Source organism: Dermochelys coriacea, chromosome 7, assembly GCF_009764565.3.
Source record: "Dermochelys coriacea isolate rDerCor1 chromosome 7, rDerCor1.pri.v4, whole genome shotgun sequence".
Classification (NCBI taxonomy): Eukaryota; Metazoa; Chordata; order Testudines; family Dermochelyidae; genus Dermochelys; species Dermochelys coriacea.
In genome coordinates, this window is record NC_050074.1 from 37,398,378 (window position 1) to 37,421,792 (window position 23,415).

At 40.3% G+C, this 23,415-nt stretch overlaps 1 protein-coding gene across 4 annotated transcripts in view; it reads left to right on the forward strand.

Moving 5' to 3' along the window:
* The window catches only part of RAB43 (RAB43, member RAS oncogene family), a 53,864-nt gene that overhangs the window by 11,955 nt on the left and 18,494 nt on the right, over positions 1–23,415 (forward strand). The window contains exons 2-3 of one of the 4 annotated variants that reach the window (XM_043518191.1): positions 4,473–4,650; positions 5,840–13,745. In XM_043518191.1, the coding sequence (XP_043374126.1) occupies positions 4,473–4,650; positions 5,840–6,093 (432 nt within the window). In that variant the 3' untranslated portion in view covers positions 6,094–13,745. Of the gene's footprint in view, positions 1–4,466; positions 4,651–5,839; positions 13,746–23,415 lie in introns of those variants that run through there. The other 3 variants (XM_038408864.2, XM_038408862.2, XM_038408863.2) reach the window with 3 other exon arrangements.

The window sequence follows — 23,415 nt, forward strand, 5'->3', positions numbered from 1 at the left end:
CTGTCGTGACAAGACATCTGTATGACATTGTATTAGAGTATTGCTGTGCATGACTGATGCCATTTTAAACATTGAAAATTTTTTACTTGCCAGCTCACCTGGGATAAATAATTTACTGTTTCGCAAGATTGCGAAAGATTGCGAAAGCACTTCTGAATGTTTTGTTTTGTTTTTTTTAATTTATAATAGGCTCATAGTTCACCATACTGGGAGATGAAAACTGGTAGGAACTGAAACTCCATGTGACTGTTAGCAGGGGAATCTTTACAGTATGTATTGGTAAGAAATAAAAATAGCTTTAGATTTGATGAGAACAGGGGTATTGGAAAAACTAAGAGTTTATGCTAAAAACAATGAACTGCTGAATTTTTAGATATAAGTACTTAGAAGAGAGTTTGCTGTAGAGAACAAGAGCCTATTGATGGATTCCATTAAATATTGGTAACCCTTTTCCTAATGTATACGGAATTGCTAAATCCACATTGAAATATGTGGATGGTATGGTATATGTTTGTATTTTTTACAATCATTTCTGTTTTCTTGTGTAATATTAAGTAGTGATAATACATCGATCCCTGAGGGATACCTGATGTGCCATCTTCTTTTGGATTGTGTGGTTTGTAATTGCAGCTGGCAAAATTCTTTGTAACATTTTGATCCATCTGCTATCAAAATGTTAAAGGAAAAAAAGAGGGGTTTGAGGGGGGAAGGTTCTCCATTGATCTTTAAAAGCTCTCTTTCATTGCTGCTTTAGCATCACTTTGGGATCGTTCAAAGTAACATACCTGTGTACATGCACAGCATTGGATGTGCATTTTACCCAGTTTATCTGGTAGTTATTCAGCATTCACGCCATTAACCTTTATGCAGCAATAAAGAATAGGAGAAATCTTTGTTGTCTGTGTGCAGTATGCTCATTATTTTTGCAATAGGAGTAGCTCCTGTACAAGTAGGTGGCTGTGTGTCAAAGTAGCACGCTCTGTTTAGCACATTGTAGCCCAGTGCCAGCCAGTGCTAAGTCCTGTGGTGTCCACAAAATTCAAAGCAAAAAACAGACCAAAATAACCAATTCATATAATAAATAGGCATTCAGTATCACAGGACGGGTGACAAGGGCAGCTCCTCTGTTTTGTTCAATAAGAATATCCTGTCACACTTTCTGAGAACAGTGAGTATTTATCTCTTTCCTGTACCCACTTGCTCCTGCTGATCATTGCTTTAAAAACATTCTGCCAGTCTCTCAATATATAGCTGTTTTGGCCTTCTCAATGTATTTATTCCCCAACTTCTCTATCTCATTGTCTTAATGTGAGTTGTTGCCAATGTAATTAGAAAAACAAAAATTGTTTAAACAACACTTAAGGTTGCTAAGTGACAAATGCACCTTCTTATCACATTTACAAAACCTAAGCACTTAACAAGGAAATAGTTAAGAGCTTCATCTCTTACACTGTCAATACAATATTGTGAACACAACATTGTTATGAAATATAAAAATATTTTATCACATCCTTAACAATGATCCCTGGATCGTACATTTCCTTTATGTATTTATTTTGATTTTAGTGTTTTAAATTTTTTTTTAATGAGAAACAGTCACTATTAAGAGTATAATTTTTGGTAAAGAAATTGTAATTGCTGTTTATTGCCAATGATGTTGCATATGTAATTTAATGGGAGAATGTGTAACTGTCAGTTCCTCATAAAATTATATATATGACTTGCATTTGAGGCTGACTAATGTGTACATGTAGAGAATATCTGTATTTCTTTTTCAACAGGATTTTGTATGTGTATGTATTTGAGGCTATTGGAAAAAATTGCATTTGGTTTGGATCAACGATTGATTTTCCTTGATTTGAAGTGCTTGGGTTTTCTAGTGATGTCTAAACAAAACAGTGTTGCCACTTAGCAACCTTAACTTTTTTTAAATGAAGTTGTTTGATTTTTTTAGAATTTCCAAGGTGAGTTTTTACTTAATATTTCTTTTTTTCTTTTTTCTAAATTAAAAGAGGTGAGTTGTCCTGGTTAAAATAATAGCCTTCCTCATTCAGCATATAGCTGTCAAGATACAAGATCCCAAGGAAGGTAAATCAGTCACACACAGCACAGCCTATAATCATTGTAATATTGGTAAAAAGTCAGCAATGTAAGGGTCCTGTAAGAGGCTACCTAAGTCCATGAATAGGAATGTAGAGGGATTTAGGGAGCTAAGACCAAGAGGTTCTAGAAGGAAACAGCCGAATGTAGGGAGGAGGCTTAGGAGAAGATCTGTTGTGTTACTATTTGAGCTACCAATGAAGTCAAACTTGGGGTCTGTATCCTCTGTTGAGAATAGCATAGGAACTCTGACCATTCTGAAGCCTGAACCTGCAAACACTTACATGGGTGAGTAAAGTCACTCATATGCAGAAGTGTGTGCAGGATTGGGACCATAGTAATGAGACCCAAGACTAAAGCCTAGGTTGGCTGACCGCAAAGCCATTGCCTAACCTGCTAAGGGATGTCTACGCTGCAGCTAAGAGCAAGGCTCCCAGCTCAGGTAGACAGACTCAGGTGGGTAGCCCAAGCCTCCGCCAGTGCAACAATATCCACACTTCTATTTTTAGTGTGCTAGTGTAAATCTGTCTGCCCAGCCTGGGAGGTTCACTCCCAGCTGCAGTATAGACATACGGAAAGTCACATCACAGGTAAATCACTCTTCATTACATTATCTGATAAGTGTGGCTAATAATTCACACTTTATGGTTATACAGTGGTTCATCTGTACAGGAGATCTCAAAGCTCTCCACAACGTTGGATAAGCATTATTACCTTCATTTTACAATTGGCCTGACCAAGTGCTGAGATTTGAACCCGTGAAAGGCATTGTGGTCTAGTGGGAAAAGTATGGGTCTTCTCAGAGATTAAGGTTCTGTTCCCAGCACTGTCACAAACTACCTACATAACCTACAACTCTCCAGTTACTGCCCCACATACATAGCATCCATCATTTCCAGATCATTGACAACCATTGCCTGGAGTTCTTCTCCATCCTGGATGTGTTCTAATATAGCTTCTGCCCTTCTCCACTCCTCTGAAAATGCTCTCTAACCAAGATTTCTAATAACTTGTTAAGTGGAAGGATTAATTTTAACTATAAAAGATCAGGGCATTGTAGACAGCAAAAACAAGACTTCTGATCAGGTATGCAGCAGTGGTCAAAAAAATGCAGCCACAATGTTAGGATGCATAAGGAATGGTATGGAAAATAATACTGATCCAGAGTATATCCTGACTAGGATTTCTGTGTTACGTTCTGGTCATGTCATCTCAAAAAGAATATAAAAGAAATAGAAGGGCTCAGAAATGGAAAGACTTCCATGCCTGGGGAGATTGAAAAGACCAAGACTGTTTACCTTAGAGAGGGGACAAAAAAAAAGTCATGATAGAGGTACATAATACAATGAATAGTATAAAGAAAGTAAACTAGATACTCCCATTTACCCCATCGGAATACAAGGAAAAGGAAACATTTAATGAAATTGAAAGGCAACAGATTTAAACTGAAAAGAAAATACTGTGGAAGTCATTGCTACTATATATTGAGCTTGATAGCATTCAAAAAGGATTAGAAATGTATATGGTGAATGAGAATATCCAGTTATTTTAAATTAAAAAGCTGTATGGGATAAATTCTCACGCTTCAGGAGATAAGACCACCAATACATGACAGGATTTAAGAAGAAACTTCCTCCATGAGCAGGTTATACTATACTGTCCACCATCGGTTTTATTGTACTTTCTTCTGACGCATCCGAGGCTGACTATTCAGACACTGCGTACTAGTCTAGATGGACTGTCACTCTGATATGGGATGGTAGTTCCTATGTTACTGGATTTAAGCGAGAGCATTACAGTTTAGACAGGCCTATTACTACCTGTGCATAATGTCCGTTCAGCCTCCTAAATGAAGAGGATGGCTGACAGGCATTCAGTTCTGTGACACTCTTTATCTTCCTAGTTGTGTGGAGGGAAGATTTTAGGTAAAATTTTAGATATCTAAGCAAAATTCGCCTGATTTTTCAAAGTACCAAGCATTCTGAGCTCCTTATGACTTCACAGGGAGTTGGAAATACTAGCACTCCTAAAAATGAGGTCACTTTTGCATAGGTGCCTAATTATGGATTTTGGTGCTAACTTTAGGCAGCCAACTATGAAAATGTTACCCTGAGTACATAATTTTTATCTCAGCTGAAGGACACAGGATTTTTTTAAGAGAAATTTTAAAAAGGACTACGTTTGTGCATAATTTTCTATAAGGTCACTGAACCAACTCCTGTCTTGTTAACCAGCAGAGCTCAGTGTGTGTTTAAATCCTGACCCAGTCACCTTTCATTCAGGAGGAAAGGACTTAACCTGAAAAGCAAGACCAGGTCCCTGTATGTGAATAGCCAGTATCTCACTGCATGTTTTATTTTGTTTAGTTGCAGATCTGGGACACAGCAGGGCAGGAGAGATTCCGAACCATCACACAGAGCTACTACCGAAGCGCCAATGGAGCAATCCTAGCCTATGACATCAGCAAGAGAGGCTCTTTCCAGTCCATTCCTCGCTGGATTGAGGATGTGAGGAAGTATGCTGGTTCCAACATAGTACAGTTACTGATTGGTGAGTTTGGAAAATTAATCCCTTTCTGGATGAGTGAGGAACTCAAATAAAACTATACAGCATCAAAGCACTGTGCAAACACTAACCACTCAGACCACCTCTGTGAGGCAGGTAAGTTTTATCCTCCTTTTACAGAAGTCAGAACAGACAGAATAAAGTTCAATCATATGTTTATGAGAAGTCACTGTCAGAGACAAGGTTCTAACTCAAGAGGTTTCTGGGTTCCACTCTCCTGTTTATTAATCATTGCCTCAGCAAACATGTTTATTCCCAACTTGTAAGGCGCTAGTTTTTGAGACTGCCAGCCTACCATTCTGTCCTTTAAATACTTTCTGGTGAGTATATTCTGTACTTGAATCAGTATTTTTCTTTCTTCACTCATGGCTTCAGTCCAGCATATACCATTTACACCACATTGTGTTATTATTTATTACTTGTATTTCATACCATCTGATATCCCTTGTCATGGACCAGGACCCCATTGTACTAGATAAGGTACAGACACCCCAAATGACAGTTCCTGGAAGTTTAAAATTTACTGAGTTCATATTATGTTAGATAGGAGGCTTCCTTTGCTTTTCACTTTTTATTAACCCTGCTAGAGCTTGCGTTCTCTGACTTCACTCACTGTTCAGTGTCGTTCTTGTAGATCTGAATTTCAAAGTCAGGCACGGGTGAAAATGCATGCACCATTGCGCAGTTGATTTGTACATTCAGTTACCGCAATTGTATGTGCAAGTAGAGTGTTAGGCACACAGTTGACCCTGATCTTTGAAAAGTCAGTCCCTGTGTGTAATTTCATTTCTCAAGAGGCTTGATGACACAGTCATTGCTATAAAAGCACCAGAAGACTAACTTGTAGTCTGAGAGTCCAAAGAGTGAATGTTAGTTTGATTTTATGTAATGACATGGGTCACAGTTCTGCATCCAGCTCCTGCAGGCTGACCAACAGCTTGCACTCGTTCTCACTTTTACCTTCCTTTCCCTATTCCCACCCCTGCAAGGGTTTTGGCTTTGGTGAAGCAGGGAAAATGGGCTGGAGGTCAAGGGCTCTTGCTGCTGAACTCCTGCCCCACTCCCATGGTTCCTGCTACTATCTCTCTTCTCCTTCACTCCCCCTCTTGAACATTTGCACAGACATCAGTAATCATAAAGTTAATCTGTAAACAATTCCACTTTCTTCTGCCAGGAAACAAGTCTGACTTAAGTGACCTTCGAGAGGTTCAGCTGGAGGAGGCTCAGAATCTGGCTGAACACTACGATATCATTTGTGCCATAGAAACATCTGCGAAAGACTCCAGCAATGTGGAGGAAGCTTTTGTGAAGATGGCAACGGAGCTCATGATAAGGCATGGAGGCCCCATGTTCAATGAGAAAAACACAGACAGCATCAAACTTGACAGCAAAGACATAGTAGAAGGCTGGGGGCCGTGCAGTTGCTGATACAAGCTAGGTGGTATCCCTGACTGTACTGGAATTTAGAGGGATATCTCCCCCTAAGGCTGAGTAGCACAGTAGCTGTATCCTCCTCCTGAGAGACCAGCATTTTTGTAGATGTTAGACACTAATGCAATCAAGATTTTGTCTTTTACTTTTAAAAAGGGACTTTGTTGAGGTTTAGACCTGAAAGTTCAACCTTCCTTGACATTTACTCTGCATTTGCCCCATTATTTTCTTTGCTGCAACCTTCTCAGTAAGTTATGAATCTGAGGGAAGCAGCATGGATCTGTTTGTTGGAGGGCAGGGGAAGGTAACTACACAAGAAACCACCACATACCAGAAGTCCTAAACCCTTCAGTATGTGATAGCTGGCAAAGGTATAACTATTTCTGCCTTTAGGTCAGTCAACCTTCATAGAGTCTTTTTAAATTCTCAGCATTCCACCCATGACCACATACACCAGACAGGTTAGACAGTGACTGTGGCAAAGGTGTTTCAAGTATCAAAAGCTTGAATGTTTTGAACACAGGACCAAGCAGCAGTCCTCTGTCCAAGACACTGTACCACCATGGAAGCGCTCTCCTTGAAAATGAAATGTGGCACATGGACTGCTAAATACTGTTGGTACAAGCCTAAGTGGGCTGTCTCACTGATTTTTAAAAAATCATCATTCAAATAGTGAAATCAGCCTGAGCAATACCGAGTGCCTGCTTGTTTAGCCAGATGAGTCAATACATTTTAATGTTTCTTAAATTCACTCTTGGAGAAGAGGGCTTTGATTATTTTATTTGCTCAGTGAATAGTTCCTTTTCCTACTTGGTGTCATGGAGTTTTTACTCTCAGCTATATTCATTTCATTCCATAACTCAAGAACAGCACCACTGGAAATAAAAACTGGAGAAGCCTTGAACAGACTTTGCTAGCCATGACTGACTTCGGAACGCTGTAGTATGCCTAACTGGTCACATACAAAGTTAGTTCCAATCACATGTGATTAGCATTGGTTTTTGTTGCCAGAGGTTTCATTGCACAAGTGACTGTCCCATTCTTTAACTACAGCCTGGGCATTTGATGGGACAATGAACTTCAAATTAGCTGAGGATTGTATGAAACATGATTTCTTGGCTATAGGAACATATTGAGATCTTTCTGATTCCCTCTCTCACGATCACAAGTTGCCAGTTGCTTTTCATTTCTTGCAGATCTTCACCAAGAAAAATCTTTTTACTGTTGACCAAAAGTCTGCATTATTAACTAAAATTGATTTTAATAACCCAGCTAAGTAGTTGGCTTAAAGATGTAGCTCTTTATTAGGAGCTTATGTTGTGTCTGCAGTTAGTTCATGGCGTCAGCACTTTCTATCCCTGGATTGACCCTCTCAAGCACCTTATAAACAGGGATTTACAAAAGGAACAGAAGCTGGATTTTTTTAAATCTACATTTTTAAAGCCAAGGTTTTCAGAATAGTGATTTTGGGTGCCTGCCTCAAGATATTTTAAGAGCCTGATTTTCAGAAGTACACATCCTCAAAAATCAGGTCCCCTTAAGGTGTTTCAGGTTGCTGCACCTATTAAAAAAAAAAAAATGAAGGCACCCAAAATCAGTGGTTGTTTTTGAAAGTCTTAACCTAAAAGGATAGGGTGTATTTGGATTATTATTATTATTACCAGGAATACAGTTTATGGCCATTCCACACATAGCATGAAAGCCAAGAAACTAGGAAAAGGCTAATTTCATGGACCCTGTTTTAAATGTTGATTCATCAGAAAAATAATTTTCCTGTGGAAAATGTTGAACTATTTTCTACTGAAGTAGTTGACTAAAGAATTATGTTTTGTAGACCATTTGCTTGTAATTTAAGATAAACTTGACTTCAGATTTTATAGTTGTAAGAATAAAGGGGCCTTAAAACATTGTTAGTTTTTTAGTTTTCACATTTCTATTTTATATGGAAATGCAAGGTGAGGCACAAATATAGTTTTTGGTTTTAAATAGGGCAGTTTTCCAGTATACGCCAGGGTCTCCTACATCCAAAGGTAAGAGGCACTGAGTGCCCAGAAGTAACTAAACACTGGAGATGAAGTTTTTCTAAAACTCCAGCCACCTAACTTAGTATTGATTACTAAACAGCAAACCCCCTACTCCATCCCCAAAGAGGGGTTAAAAGTCAGTTTAATCTAGAAAAGAGGTCTGATTAAAACTACAATTCAGTCTTGAAATTTTTTCTAGTGAAAGGTACCATAGCAAATATATTTAAGAACCTCTCCTGTTTGTTGATCAGCCTGAATAGGCTGGGTAGAGTTATTCTGTCTATTTCTGAAGTGCTTACAGTAGAAAAGCTGACAAGGTCTTAAAGGAGAGAACACTTGCGACTTGTCATAAGTTTTAGTGTACATCTATAAGCCCAAATCCAACAATTTGGTGTGCCAACACACGGACCTTTACATCAATCCACAGTCCCATTATTTGCAGGACTGGTGCCAAGTTACATTCTTAAAACCATGCTGGTAAAAATTCATGTGCATGTAAAAACAAGAGTATTGAAACTACTTAGATCACAGCTGATCTTCTGTAGCTTAGATAATGCATTCTAGGCCGGATGAGCTATATATCTCAAGAGCCAGAAAGGACCTGGACCTTATTCCCATTGCACTCAGCAAAACTTTTGCCACTCACTATAAATGGAGGCAGATTTGAGCCCAACATGTTAAAGAATATAAGCATGCGAGTTTCTTTAATGTTGACCTATGTTTAGCAACCGAATAGAAATAAATCAAGCACTTTATTTTTTTCTTAATCCTTTCCCATGGTTCACCTGCTGTTTCAACTGCAGGGTTGAAGTTTTAAGAATCCACCTGCAGAGCTTAGTCTGCTTCAAATCAGAAGTTATTATAAAACACAGTACCAGTTGTTTGTTTACTGGGCCTTCAAATGAAGGATATGCTTTAGCTTCTCAGATTTTCCTGTAAAGCTATAGTCCCTTTAGTTTTAGAGCAGCTATGTCTTCTCACTTAAAAAAACACAACACCCCATAATACAAGTTTGCATTTCCTACCTAGCAAAATGTCAGGGAATAAAGAAATGGAGAGAGGAACCTCATTTATCCAAATCAGTTTGCCACATATCAGTCAACGGTACAGCATTTGGGTTCATAATACACTGTTTCAACTATCCCAGCAGCATATACCATACACATCACCTGAGTGTGATAGTAATGGTACAATCCTCACTAGATGCATGGTTCTTTGTACTGAAATATATTTAACTGTGAAAACAGAATTTATATCTTTTTCAATAATCCCTTTTATAGACTTTACTGTTTAGCTAGCCTTTGATCGATAAGTCATATCCATAGCTATGCAATCTAAGTTGTAGGAGCTAAACCCTGCTTGCTTTATTTTCAGTAATCCCATTGAAACCAAAAGAAGAATTGCGCTAGAGGAGGGTGAGCAGGATTTGGCCCTACATTTATAGGCACAAAACTATTTCTTGGAAATCTCGGGTTAGGAACCTGCAATGATGTACATCAAATGAGTGGCTAAGTAGCATACGAACACAGTTTAAAGGCATAAATATTTGCTAAGAGTCCTGTTTGCTGGCAGTTGAACATTAGCAAAACAATATATAGCCATTACACTATTGGGTAGTGCATTAATTGCTTCAGGCAGATCATCTTAGCCGAGCATTACTTTTATAGTATTTATCGTTTGCATTTGGCAGTGCCCGAACTGTGCTAAGTTAAGTAGAGCGTCAAAAAAGGGGCATTGGTCCTTGCCCCAAACAGCTTACAAGGTGAAATTCAATAGCAAACAGTGAAATGAGAATTCTTACAGAATTTTGTTCTTTGTGTGAACGGTTTTGGTTTGGATAGAACTAACTTTTAAATTCATCTCCTGTTGCTGATGCAGACCATTTTAATGGGCAGAATTTGTGCAAATATTTATAATTGTCATTTTTCAAATAAATATGTATTAGCATAGAACCCTGATAATAATTTGTTTTGTAAAACAAACAAACTGAACACTGGAGAAAAATTCCCTAATTATGGTATCAGTTTTACTACAGTCAAGGTCATGTCACATTCTGCAGTGTTTATTAACCTCAAACAGGATCTGACCCAGCTGACCCTCCACTTCATGGAGTTTCACAAGAGCTTTGGCTTTACTTCAGTTTTTTCATTGCCTCTGGAGTTCTATAATGAATTGTACGCTATCAACAAGACTGCATAAGATCAGATTTACTAAAACAGTAGGTTTTATTGTTGTGTAGTGCTGACAAATTGTTCAAGCAGCACTATTCTTAAACAATATTGAAAAGCAGTTTCTTGATTTTCCCTTAGCATGAATTGTTCCATTATTTAATGTTATAGTCGAAAACAGTATCTGACTGGCCATTTGATTGTCTCTTGCCATCTGGTATTGATCCCTAGCGACTCTGTAGTGATATTCTCAACACACACACACACAAAGCTTGTCTAAAGTAAAATTAAGGCAATACACACAAGCAGATGTGCATAATGTAAGTCTAAAATTTAAAGAGCATTTATTGGCTAATAAATTACTGAGTAGTTGAAATTATTTAGCTTCAACCACTTGCCTCCCAGAGTTCAGGTGTACATTAACAGATCAGCCTGTACAATGGAGGAAAACTCATTGAGAACAAACCATTCTTTGAGAGCTGGAAAATAAAAGGGAAGGGTGACTGTCTGATATCTTCCAAGATTGGAAGGTACAGTTTAGCACCTGTTAGTCCTGTTCTCTGTAGACTCATTCAGGACATTAACAAGGCTCAAGCCTGAGGCAGACAAACAGACACACAAACCAGATGTAGACAAATCTAGACAGAGTTAAAATGATTATTTTTTTAGTTCTCATGGAAAATCTAAGGTAATTATATGGCTTCCATTACCAGAGTACCTGAATGTCTCACAATCTTTGATGGATTTATACTCACAACACCCCTGTGAGGTATTATCCCAATTCACAGGCAGAGACTAAGGCTATGTCTACACTTACCGAGGATAGACACTGCTGCGATCGATGTTTTAGCAGGTCTACTGAAGACCTGCTAAATTGCCCACAGAGTACTCTCCAGTCAACTCTGGTACTCCACTGGAACGAGAAAAGAATGAGAATTTTTTTTTTTAATATTAGAAATGCAGGCATTGTCTGCCCTGGAACTCCATGGAGTGCTGGAGAACTAGTGGAATTAGGATATGACAAGAGCTTATAAAATGAATAATTGGGAAGGGGCCTGTTTTGAAGTTTGGCATTTGTTGACATCTGTTTAACTCCAAATTTAGTGTTAAATATTTAACAGCCCTAGCCCCTTCAGTTATGAGGTGAGAGAGCCTAATATCCAGAGGCCCTTTCCCCCAAACAAGCTCCAGCAAAACCAGGGGAGATCCGACTTGATATTCCTGATATAAAAAATTAAAATATTTTAAGGCAATCTTTGAAGCTTCCTTTATATATTATAGGGAACAAAGGGTGCAAGCCATTTTATTTAAAAAAGCCTTTGCAAGTCCCCTTTAAAACACTGCAGCTCAGTCAAGTTATTTCCAGCATTAGACTACACACACTCAGCTATCAAAGGACAAAATCCTACAGCTCTCGCAATGACGGAAAGCTGTGTCCAGTGGACCATAAACAAGTGTTGTGGTATTGTGGGAAGAGACCCATCCACCCCCTTTTACCTGGCGAATTATTGCTTTAATGACCATGGCCCCTGGAAACCCCAACCCCACCCAAAATTGCAAAAGTGTATACATATATAATGCCAGTTCTGACAATTGATGATGCAAAACAACACCTCCCTTTTCTGTTTTAAAAAACCCAAGTCCCCAGAGAAAAACTATGTATGAGAGTTAAGGTTAGAAAAGTGTGTATTTCTCCCCTTGGTTACATCTGTTTGATGCACCCAAACATGTATTTATGCAGGGATACTTAGACAAGAATCAATTCCATAATTAATAATTACACCCCAAAAAGCCAATCTCCTTACAGTAAATTATCAGACAGCAGCAATTTCAGTCTGCTCCTGAGTAGGTGAAGGTCAGTGTCATTTTTCTGCAATAGAACAAGAGGCCATGAGACGTTGCTTCTTTTCTTGCTTTAAGTAGGAAATTCTGCCCTTTGATTCTCAGATTCATTTGATGTTCTCAGGTGGTATGCATTCCTCTGAGGACATAGTGGGTGCGATTTTGGGCATCTAAAGTTGCAAGAACATGGTTGTGTAAAAATTGTGCATTGAAAAACATGGGCATGCAAACTTGTATTTGCAATTCAAAGACAATTTTTGATTTTTTTTTTTTAAGATAAGGCTATAAAGGCCAGTTTTCTTTTTAAAGTGTGTTGATGCCTAAAACTGAAATAGGAGTGTAGTGGAATTTTCAAAAGAGCTTAACAGCCTGACTCCCGCTGAAAATTCCACTAGGTACCTATCTGCATTTAAAAGTTTGGACCTAAGAGTACAGTACAAAATGACTTGTGTTAGGAAAGGTTTTGCACTAACAGAAAGTGATTCTATTAAAAGACATTGCGCATCTTAAGATGAAAAGCAGAGCTCAGAAGACAAGGGTGTCTGGTATTTTGTATTATTCATTTCCAGCCCATTTTTATTTCAACTCCTTGTGTATAAATAAGCATTTTTTACTAAGTAAATGAATATTTTAAAAAATTGGAAAGATAATTTTAAATATGGGAGGCAGTTCATACTTGATAAAATAATATTTGTTGCTTTAACAGCAAGGACTGATACACAGAGGAGAATAATGCTGACAAAACATCCGTTGTTTAAGACCCCCCTTCCTAGAGGATTGATCATCATAACTGCTCAGTAAAATTGTAAGTGGAATAGAGTGAAAATCCCAAATTGAATGACAAATGTGCCAATTCAAAGCCCTGTATGGCTCGTGATTACACCAGTGTAAAAACCAAGTATAACTCCAGCAACTGAGATCAGACTCTGGCCCACTTGCCATATTTTATAGGTGAGGTGGAGCAAAGTTGTGAATTAAGCCTATAATGAAGAAAAGGTGGATTACTTATTTGTAATATTTGAAGAAGAGGAAGATTGTTATTTTGTAAATCTACATTGATAAATACTGAGACTTTTGAGATCCTAATTGTGCTCAGTGCTTTTTCCCTCTTTTGTAATAGTGTCTCCACTTCAGCACTGATGGTTAGAAAATCCAGTGGCCCAGGGATCCACAGCATTCGAGAAAGTCTGGCTTACATATTTGGTTGGGGGCAAAAAGCTCTAATTCATATTGAATTCACTCACTGCATTCCAAAATTACTTAAAGGTTTGGAGAACTCCAATATTACAAAGTAGTCTTCATTTACTACGACAGATCGCTTGCTAATTGTCAATGTTTCCATGAAAAGATGCAAGCCTCACATTTCTATCTCTGGTAACAATTTTGCATTTAAGCTTTCTTATGATATTGACCAGATAGTTTGGAATGTGGAGACAAGGGAGCAAGTTTGCATACTATAGTGATTTTTAATATTTTACATTCATCTATTTATGAATTTATAATTCAAATAAGTTTATTTTTAAAAAGATGAAACCTGCTTTTTTGAGGTAGATTCCTATGGTGGATACATGGTACTGTGTATCAAACAGATTTCATTAAAATATGCATTTGGGAATTAGTATTTTTGTTGTCAATTAATACACACCCCACCACAAATGTAACAATTGTTGGAAGCTTAAATCCAGTAATTTAAGAAAATATGTACACTATCCTTTACTTATTTGCTGATGCTGTGTATGATCTTCCATTTGTGCAGGAATGGAATTTGCATACACTTCACATGAAAATATTAACTGCATCCCTACACTCACTTGTGCTTCTGTCCGAATTCAAGTGAAGATGGCTAACATAGAGGGTTCCTACTGACCATTAACCCTAGAGGCTCAAGATGAGAAATTATAGGCGGACACTTACGTACTGGAAATCTGTACTTCGTAGAGTGCCTCTCTGCGGTTTACAGTTAATGCATTGATACTCCTAGCTAGTTAGAACTTTGAAGATCATAGTTGGGACTTTACTTTCTTCAGAAGGGGACTTTGGGGTGGTGGAGGAGGAACTACCACACAGAATCTGATCTCAGCTCAGTCAGCTAATTAAATTATTTAGAGCAAGTCCCTTCCCCCACTCTCTCTGACTCAGATGCACATTTTAGCACAACTGGCACTAGGGGAAAGCTAAAGCAGTTTTAATAACTAATACTACCTTTGCAAACTAGGAGGCTAATACTGGGAGGCACCTAGCACAATCATTTCCCCATCACTTCAGTGGGAGTAGCACATGCCCTTTTAAGAGAGCGCTGCAATTATCCTACAGTAAAATGTCTCTTCTAGTGCTACTGCTGCAGTATTTGAGACTATTGTAAAATACAGTAATAATTCTCTTTTTTCAGCATGGTACTGAGCATCGCTCAGGATCAGGACAACAATAATAAGACCATAGGAACTTCCCATAGGGATAGGAAACCAAGTCTGAACACATTCTAGTTTTCCACCCTTAATATGGATGCCAAACTCCCACTTCAAATGCTTCCTTAACAGACTTCCTTCCTTATAAGCGACATCTTGACTTTTCAATCTTTTTTTTTTTTTTTAAACAGTGGTTTGGATGCAATTATTTATACTTTGCCGTTAGTGTGAATGATGCTTTGGAAAATTCTTTGGTACCACACGCAACTGTAACATAACTATGGCACATAGCAGTGAAGTGTTTCAAACCTTTGAGAGATTTGATCAAGTTTTAATATATTATAATTACAAACCTACAAGGTACTATCTGCAAATGTGTAAGAGAATCAAAATAAATACCTGAGGATATATATGATCAACAACAACTTGTGAAGTCCACAGCTGTAACATGAGGCGGTAATGGGTAAAACATCATTAGGTCTCACCTCTACACAGGCAAGACTAGAATTCTTGTAACACAATCTTGACACTTCTAGATCAGTTCTCTAGGTTGGCTATAGAACCATGTTAGCTGACCCTCAAAGGCAATTCTACAATTTCACAGAACACCAACAAGGGAAGAACCTATATGTCAGATTTGTACCAAGTTTGTATCATGACTGTCAAGCTGAAACCAGCATCTAGTACAGGAGTTCTCAAATGAGGGATTGGCACCCCTCGGGGGTTGTAAGGTTATTATATGGGGGATCACGAGCTGTAAGCCTCCACCCTAAACCCCACTTTGCCTCCAGCGTTTATAATGGTGTTAAATATATAAAAAATGTTTTTAATTTATAAGAGGGGGTCGCACTCAGAGGCTTGCTATGTGAAAGGGGTCACCAGTACAAAAGTTTGAGAATCACTGACCTAGTAGTTCTTCTGTGTAGAAGGAGACACCTAACTGCATCTGTGTAACTGGGCTAGTATGGCATCCTATCTCCCAGGTCTCTTTGGGAAATGCATTTCAAAAGTGTATGACAGCATGTGAAAAACAACTACTATCCTCTGACTCTGACATCAGATGCTGATACAGCATGTGATGGTTAGCCAGATTTTCACAGAATGCACTTCATACAAACATTGTTGTGCAGCCTTGAAAATCCAAGCAGAAAAGACTAGAACCATTATCTATAGGCTTGGGAAGGTTTAGATTTTTTTTTTAAATGGTAAATGTCAGTAAACATTGATTTCATCACACACACACAAACCAACAAAAAATATTTCCATTGATAATCAAAATGTGCAGAGAGGCAAAGCTAGAAAAATGCTGCTTGAGAACTTAGTTTGATTGAATGATATTTACTTTGTATATTTTGAGATGTGACTTGACAATGTGTATTTTAATGGTTATAAAGCTTCAGCGTCGACTGTCAGAATAATTATTGTCTAATCCCCACATTATCTGACCCCCTCCCCCATCATTTCCCACAAACGTGAACATTTAAATCAATAACATTCCTGCTCCTGAGACACTGGCCTTTTTGGGTCCTTCACAGAATCCTGGGAGAAGAGGAGACTCAAACAATCAAAATTCCTTCCATGCTTCCTGGTGTCCTTCCTCTATATATACACACACACACAGACACATACAGTGTTTACCCAATTCTTCCACAGTTCTTGTGCGAGACTAACTTGAATAAGAGTTTATTCAAAGAATAAACTTTGAAACTGTACAAGTGTAATTTAGGATTAAAAAGAAAGAACTCTTCAAATGCATGTTGTTTATAACAACATTGCAAGCAATAAAAGACTTATACCTCTCCTGCAGCAACCCCATGGCATGTAGGTTTTCCCAAGACACTAACTTAAGTTTAGAATTTCCAAAACTGTTTACAGATACAATGATACAAAGGCAAAAGATCAGGCACTGGGGGTAGGGGGTGCAGTACTATATCATGCACAAGAAATGTGCACAGATCTGACCTCCCCCTCAGGTATGTTGATAGGCTGGAGTCATCATATTCCTCAATAGTTTGCCTAACCATACCACCAACAGTCAACAGAAGAGTCTTGCCACATCACCTTCATTGTAAAGGTATTTCATCTGTAGTTCCTAACAGTAAAGCATCTAAACATTAGTGAAACATTCCATTTATTACATATTTTAATTAAGTTATCCACACCAACACTGCCTACATAAGTAGTCCTGGCACATACACCCCGACTCCTAAATCCCTCCTTTTTGTTATTCATGTTAGAAACCAGCTCTTGATCAGTTCTCTCTTCTCAAAGCTCCAAACCACTATTCATCCATCTCAGCCTTTCTGGATAGTCTCAATGGTGGCAGAACCCTGGTTTTATGGGTAAGGGTGGCTGAATATGTTTACAGTTAACACAACTGCACTAAACAGCTTTTGTGGTTGGTAAGTGCCAGAGCTGAAACCTATAAAGTCGTCTCGGTATTTCATTTTCTTTAGCTCTGACCATAATGTTGTCTTGGATCATTTATCTAGCACGCAAAATATGAAATTTCACGTGTCCTGGGCTCTATCAACTAGCAGCCCCAGAGCAGAACTTAACTGTGAAAGTCTGTAGGTCGAAAAGCTGTTCCTGTAACTTTGGGGAATTCAGCCACCCCGAGCTTTGTCCCCCCCATCAGTTCTCTCTCTCATGATGAGCAATGGTAGCAGTTTCCACAGGAGGCTTTCATGAACATGAGTCAAAAAGCTCCTTTTATATATGAATCATTGGCTTTAGAGAACTTTGTGGCCTCCCTTTGCTTCTCCCCACATAGAAATGAGGGAGTCTGGCAGATTTTCTTGCCCATTCTCACTCCACTTGCCACACCATACTCCAGATATTGTCTAGACTTCACCTAAAGTTCAAAATTCCTCAAGCACTTAGGCTTCCCCTACTTAGACCATTCCCCAATCTAAGAGATCACTTTTCCCCTAATGTTTTCTGTCATTCAGCCAGCCTAATGACAGGTTTCAGAGTAGCAGCCGTGTTAGTCTGTATTCGCAAAAAGAAAAGGAGTACTTGTGGCACCTTAGAGACTAACAAATTTATTAGAGCATAACTTTCGTGATGAAGTGAGCTGTAGCTCACGAAAGCTTATGCTCTAATAAATTTGTTAGTCTCTAAGGTGCCACAAGTACTCCTTTTCTTTCAGCCAGCCTAGTTTTTCTTCTGCCCTTTCTTTTGAGCTCTACATTAAGGGACATGAAACGGAAAGCGTAACCCTCTATTGTAAACTTCAGCCATTTCACTAAAGAATCAGGGAAAGACCAATAACACTAGGAAGCTATGTTCATTGTACAGTAGAACTCCGTTTATCCAACCCTTACTTAATTGATTCTCCGCATTTACTGAACAATCAGGACTCCAGAGCCTGAAGTGGGGGATCCCTCCTGTGGTCACTAGATAGTGCTGCAGCATCACATTTCCCCATTCTCTGGTTTATCAAGATAATCAAAACTCTGATCTGGCCCTGGTCCCAATTAGATTGCATAAATGGGGTTCTACTGTATTTTTAATTAAATACTGCAGGTACAAGACATTGGTATATGGGGTAACTAAGGCCCCATTTCTTACTATCACAGGGTTCACTCACCACTGGGGCACCTCCTTGTGGCCATGTCTGGGGATTAGCTCCACTCAAGTCTGATGCCTGCCTTCTACCAATTGCTCAAATCACACCCCCTCTCGGTCTCCAGGACTCACAGTTCTCCTTTCATGACTCTGCCCTCTATCCAGATCACTATGTAATTCTCCTCCTCAAGGATATCAAAGTCCCACTGAATCAGTTGTCCTCATACTGCTCCAGACAAGTTTCAGAGTAGCAACCGTGTTAGTCTGTATTCGCAAAAAGAAAAGGAGTACTTGTGGCACCTTAGAGACTAACAAATTTATTTGAGCATAAGCTTTCGTGAGCTACAGCTCACTTCATCGGATGCATTTGGTGGAAAAAACAGAGGAGAGATTTATATACACACACAGAGAACATGAAACAATGGGTTTATCATACATACTGTAAGGAGAGTGATCACTTAAGATAAGCCATCACCAGCAGCGGGGGGGGGGGGGGGGAAGGAGGAAAACCTTTCATGGTGACAAGCAAGGTAGGCTAATTCCAGCAGTTAACAAGAATATCAGAGGAACAGTGGAGGGTGGGATGGGGGGGAGAAATACCATGGGGAAATAGTTTTACTTTGTGTAAAATCCAAGGCCAGGTCCTATGCCACTTTCCCGATGGCTGGTAGGGGAACCCAGGCCCACCCACTACTCCAGGTTCCAGTCCAGGAGCCCTATGTCTAGCAGCTATGGTGTGCATGCACCCAGACCCTGATGTTATTTCTCTGGACTCGTTCCTACCTCTCTGTCTATCTTCTGCTCTGCCCCGGGTTTACCAGCTCAAAGTCCTTTCTCATAGGGAGAGACTGCAGACTACTTCCCCTGTAGTCCTCTCCTGTTCTCAGCTTGCTGGCTTTATACAAGCTCAGCCTGTTCCTACCCAGCTGGATTTCATCATCCACTAGCCTTTCAGTCCTTGGCCATAGGCGCCAACTCCCTGGATGCTCTGGGGCTGGAGCACCCACAGGGAAAAATTAGTGGGTGCTCTGCACCCACCAGCAGCGAAGCTCCCCGCCCCGCCCCCTCCCGCCTCACCTCCTCCCCTGAGCGCGCCAGGTCTCCACTCCTTCCTCCCTCCCAGTGTTTGTCGCCGCCAAACAGCTGTAGCAAGGCCTGGGAGGGAGGGGTAGGAGCAGGAACGTGGCGCCCTTTTAGGAGGAGGTGAGGAAGAGGCAGGACTGGGGCAGGGATTTGGGGAAGGAGTCGAATAGGGGCAGGAAGGGGGTAGAGTTGGGGCGGGGACTTTGGGGAAGAGGTTGGAATGGGGGCGGGAGAGGGCAAGGCAGGGTGGAGTTGGGGCTGGGACTGGGGCAGAGAGGGGTCGAGCACCCACCAGCGCCAGAAGTCGGCGCCTAAGTCCCTGCCTGTCCCCCAGATGCAGCCTATCAGGTTAATTGCCCTGATTTAGTCTGCTCTACCTGTGTGGGGTGGACACCCCATCATATACCCACTCACTCCAAGCTCACCTTCAAGTTCTTCATGTCTTAACCAAAGTCACTCTGCCTGGAGTCTGTTTATTCACAAAATACCAGAGTCTCAAACACAGCCAACCCCTGCCTCCACCAGTTCTGATCTGATCACCAAGTGACTTCCCACAAATGAAGTCACACCCCCTCAGGGTTCTTGGGGACTCTCAGCACACATCTCCACAGGACACACTCCAGACAGGCCTCCCCCCAGGCTAATCCTGCTCTGGGGCGCTCCAGACCAAACTGTTCTGCATTAACCCCAGCTCTGACTCCTACTGGCCCAGCTCCATCTGCCCAAAGCCTTCCACTTCCTTTAAGCCAGGTGGGTTAAGGAGCCAGCCACAGCAGAGAGTCAGCACTAACTTAGTTAACCCTTTCCACTAACAGGGTGAATGTAGGGTTAAGCTTACACATGAGCCAAAGCTCTGTCCACGAGTGTTTGCCTACATTTGCTGTCTAATTACTATAATTTAAACGTCATTTGCACATGCAACAGAAATAAAAACGCATGCACAAGAGGGAAGATAGCTACTGCAAGTTTGGTCTGTGAGGTCGTGAAGTCATTGTATATAAACATACTGCTACTGGAACTGGATACACTACAGTCCTTTTGTAGCCCTTTTGTAGCCCTTTTGGGTTTGTTTTTTTTTAAATAACTCATCTGTACAGCTAGTCTTTGTGGAATAAGATTTGGATTTACATTACAAGACTAAAATCTCATTTAAATAGAGCACCTTTATGAATGATTGTTTTTCATTTTCCAGAGACCATGTGTCACTTTGAAACACAAGTTTTCAGAAGTTGCTACCTGACCAATTAGCAACAGTATCACTTATACAACCTCCAAAAATCCATTATGGAAGAAATAATTGTATAGCTCAATTCTAGGCTCTTTGCAGATCATTTGACTGGTGAAAAAAAAAGGCATAAGGGTTTTTCAACAGCATGTCTCTTCCATGCTGCACAGCAGCAGCTTTGCTAGTATTATTTCCATACCGTAGCTGCTCATTTTTCAGGACACAACAAGCCTGAACAACTCTCGGCCTTTTTTAATTTTAAACAGCTCTCACGCACCAAGCTGGCATCATCTAGATGTATCTATCCCAAACTACAGCAAACCCGTTCAAAAGTGGGAAGTAAACACATCTAAAAGTCTAACAAATTTATTACAGCATAAGCTTTCGTGGGCCGTATGAACTAATAAATTTGTTAGTTTCTAAGATGCCACAAGTACTCCCGTTCACGGCCGCTACTCTGAAATCTAAAAGTCTGTGTATTTACCTAACATTCTGCAATGGCTTCAAACCACCATTAAAATTTTGGCTCAGCTCTTATGTACTTGAATGCAAGTTTTCTCATTCCTTAAAAAACAAAAACCTATCAGACAGAATACAAAGAAATTCAAACCACAAACTCCCAGGTGCTATCAGCTACTTAACATTATTTGAATTTCAACCAAGAAAAGATGGGACATTTACAGAGGAGACTAAAAATAGTAGTTGAAGCCCCATTATCCTTTTAAAACAATTTCTTGATTGGGCGGGGGGAGTAAATCCTTAACATTATTTACCAGGGTTGGAAGTTTAACCCATTAAGGCAGAGAAGTGTGAAGTGCTGTCTACCACAAAGAAATGCATGGAGTATAAGTTTTGCATATTAATACTTTTGCCATCCAATCAGAGAGTGAGCAAACATGTGCCTTCTGTATCACAGCATTTTCACTTCTTTTTCCCTGTTCACTCTCTCATTTTAACATCTACTTCCAACCAGCCATTCTCTCTCTCAAGCACTAAGTTTGTCTGAAGCAAATACAAAATGGAGGACAGACCTTTTCTAAAAATGGTCCTTTCCAGGAGTGGAATTATGTTAATTAGGGGGCAGATTGTCAGATTTAAGATTTCATCAGAAGCGGGTCTAGCTCTAAATGCAGTCATTCTGGATTAGTTCTGAAGAAGGTAAAAAAAAAAAAACCCCAAAAAAACCCAAGGTTGCTTTTCTTAAAGGGCTTGTTGGATTTCATAGAGATGAAACCAAAAGGGTACTACAGAAATTATTCTAAAAAGCTGCAGAATTTAATAGAGAATGATCATCTTTCATCTACTCACACAAAAAAGTTTGTTACCTTTAGAGGTAAAGTTGCTCAAGTGCATTTCCTATTAATGAAATGCTATATATTCAAGAAAATTACCAGTTAAAGCAAAATTAACATCCACATCAATCACACATGCCTTGCACCTGCTTATTCTAATACCTGGCTACAGCCAGAAGCTCCTCATCTGTAAAACAATCACCCTTTCATATTGAAATTGTCAGTGTTTGACAATAATGGGGCATTTTCATGTTTAATTAAGAGGACCCTGTTTTAAATGAAAAATGCAACCTTAACTACAGAGCTGCTAGAGTGACTCCATAATGAATTAAAGTCTAGGGCTTGTTCCAAAAAAACCCCAGTTATTTTCTAAGGATAAGCAAGACAATTTTTCTTTCTGTATGTAGCTCCTTTACCTTTAAATCATCTTATTTTCCTTTTTGCGACTTTTATTCACTCTCCCTTGTTCGCTGCCCCTTTTTTTAATTACAAAAAACAAAACTTTCACTGTCTGTTGCACTCAAAATCTACTCATCATACTTGTTTATAGCCCTCTATTCACTATCCCACAAGCCAGCATGACGCTCATTCTCCTTCCATATTCTACTATTGGAACAAAAAAAAAAAAAATCCAGTACTGCATATTATCCTACTGTAAAAGCCAAATCAACTATGCCTCTGCAAGTCAAGGCAGGCCAGAAAAAGCACCAGAATAGCACACTGGAGGGATTGACAATAGCTTTTCTCTATTGCCCCATAGTGGATAATAAATCTGGTGCCATACAAAACAGACACTAAATAAACTCTCTGGCCCAGTGAGAGGTAGCTGTCCTAGGAGACAATATGTGATGTATTCAGCTTTAGCAACACTTGTCGTACGTTTCTAAACTCATCAAGTCATTGACAAAGGTTTGTTTAATCTCTGCAACTCTGACGATCAGTTTTGTGCTTTAAAAGAAAAGAAAACTAACTACCTAGGGTGACCAGACGCGGTCCCAATTTTAAGACATTTGTCCCGTGTCCCGACCGCACATCGGTCGGTATGCCCTTTGTCCCGATATCAGGGACCGCTCACCATGAGTCACCCCGCGCACCAAATTCCCAGGGCTGGCAGTGCTTCCTGGGACAGCTCCCAGCGCCCACCCACCAGCAGGAGCCTGCAGTGTGGGCGGCCCCTATCCACAGAGGTGGAGGACATCTCCGTGTGTTGCACCGGCTCCCTCCTGCCCAATCAGAGTTGTGGGGGCGGGGCTTGCAGGCACTGGCAGTGGGCAGAGAGCCTTCCACCCCCCCACCGACCTGACCCTAGGAGCCAGAGGGACCTGCCAGATGCTTCCTGGGAGCCGCCCCAGGTAAGCACCGCTGGGACTCCCCACCTTGCCCCTGGCAGGTCCCTCTGGTTCTTAGGGTAGGGGGCTCTGTGGGCTGCTCCTGCCTGCAAGACCCACTCTGTGGCTCCGGCAGCGCTTTTCCCAGCCAATGGGAACCACAGAGCTCACACTTGTGGTGGGCGCAGCACATGGAGAGTCTGGAGACCTCCCTCGCCGCTCTGACCCTAGGAGCCAGAGACCTCCCAGCAGGGCTGGTGAGTGAAGCCAGGGAAGGGGGCAGGGTATGATGGAGTGAGCGTCTGGGAGGTGTGTGTGGGGTGCTGGGCTGTGAGGGTGTGGAGGGCACTGGAGGAGGTTTGCATGTTTTGGGGTGCTAGGC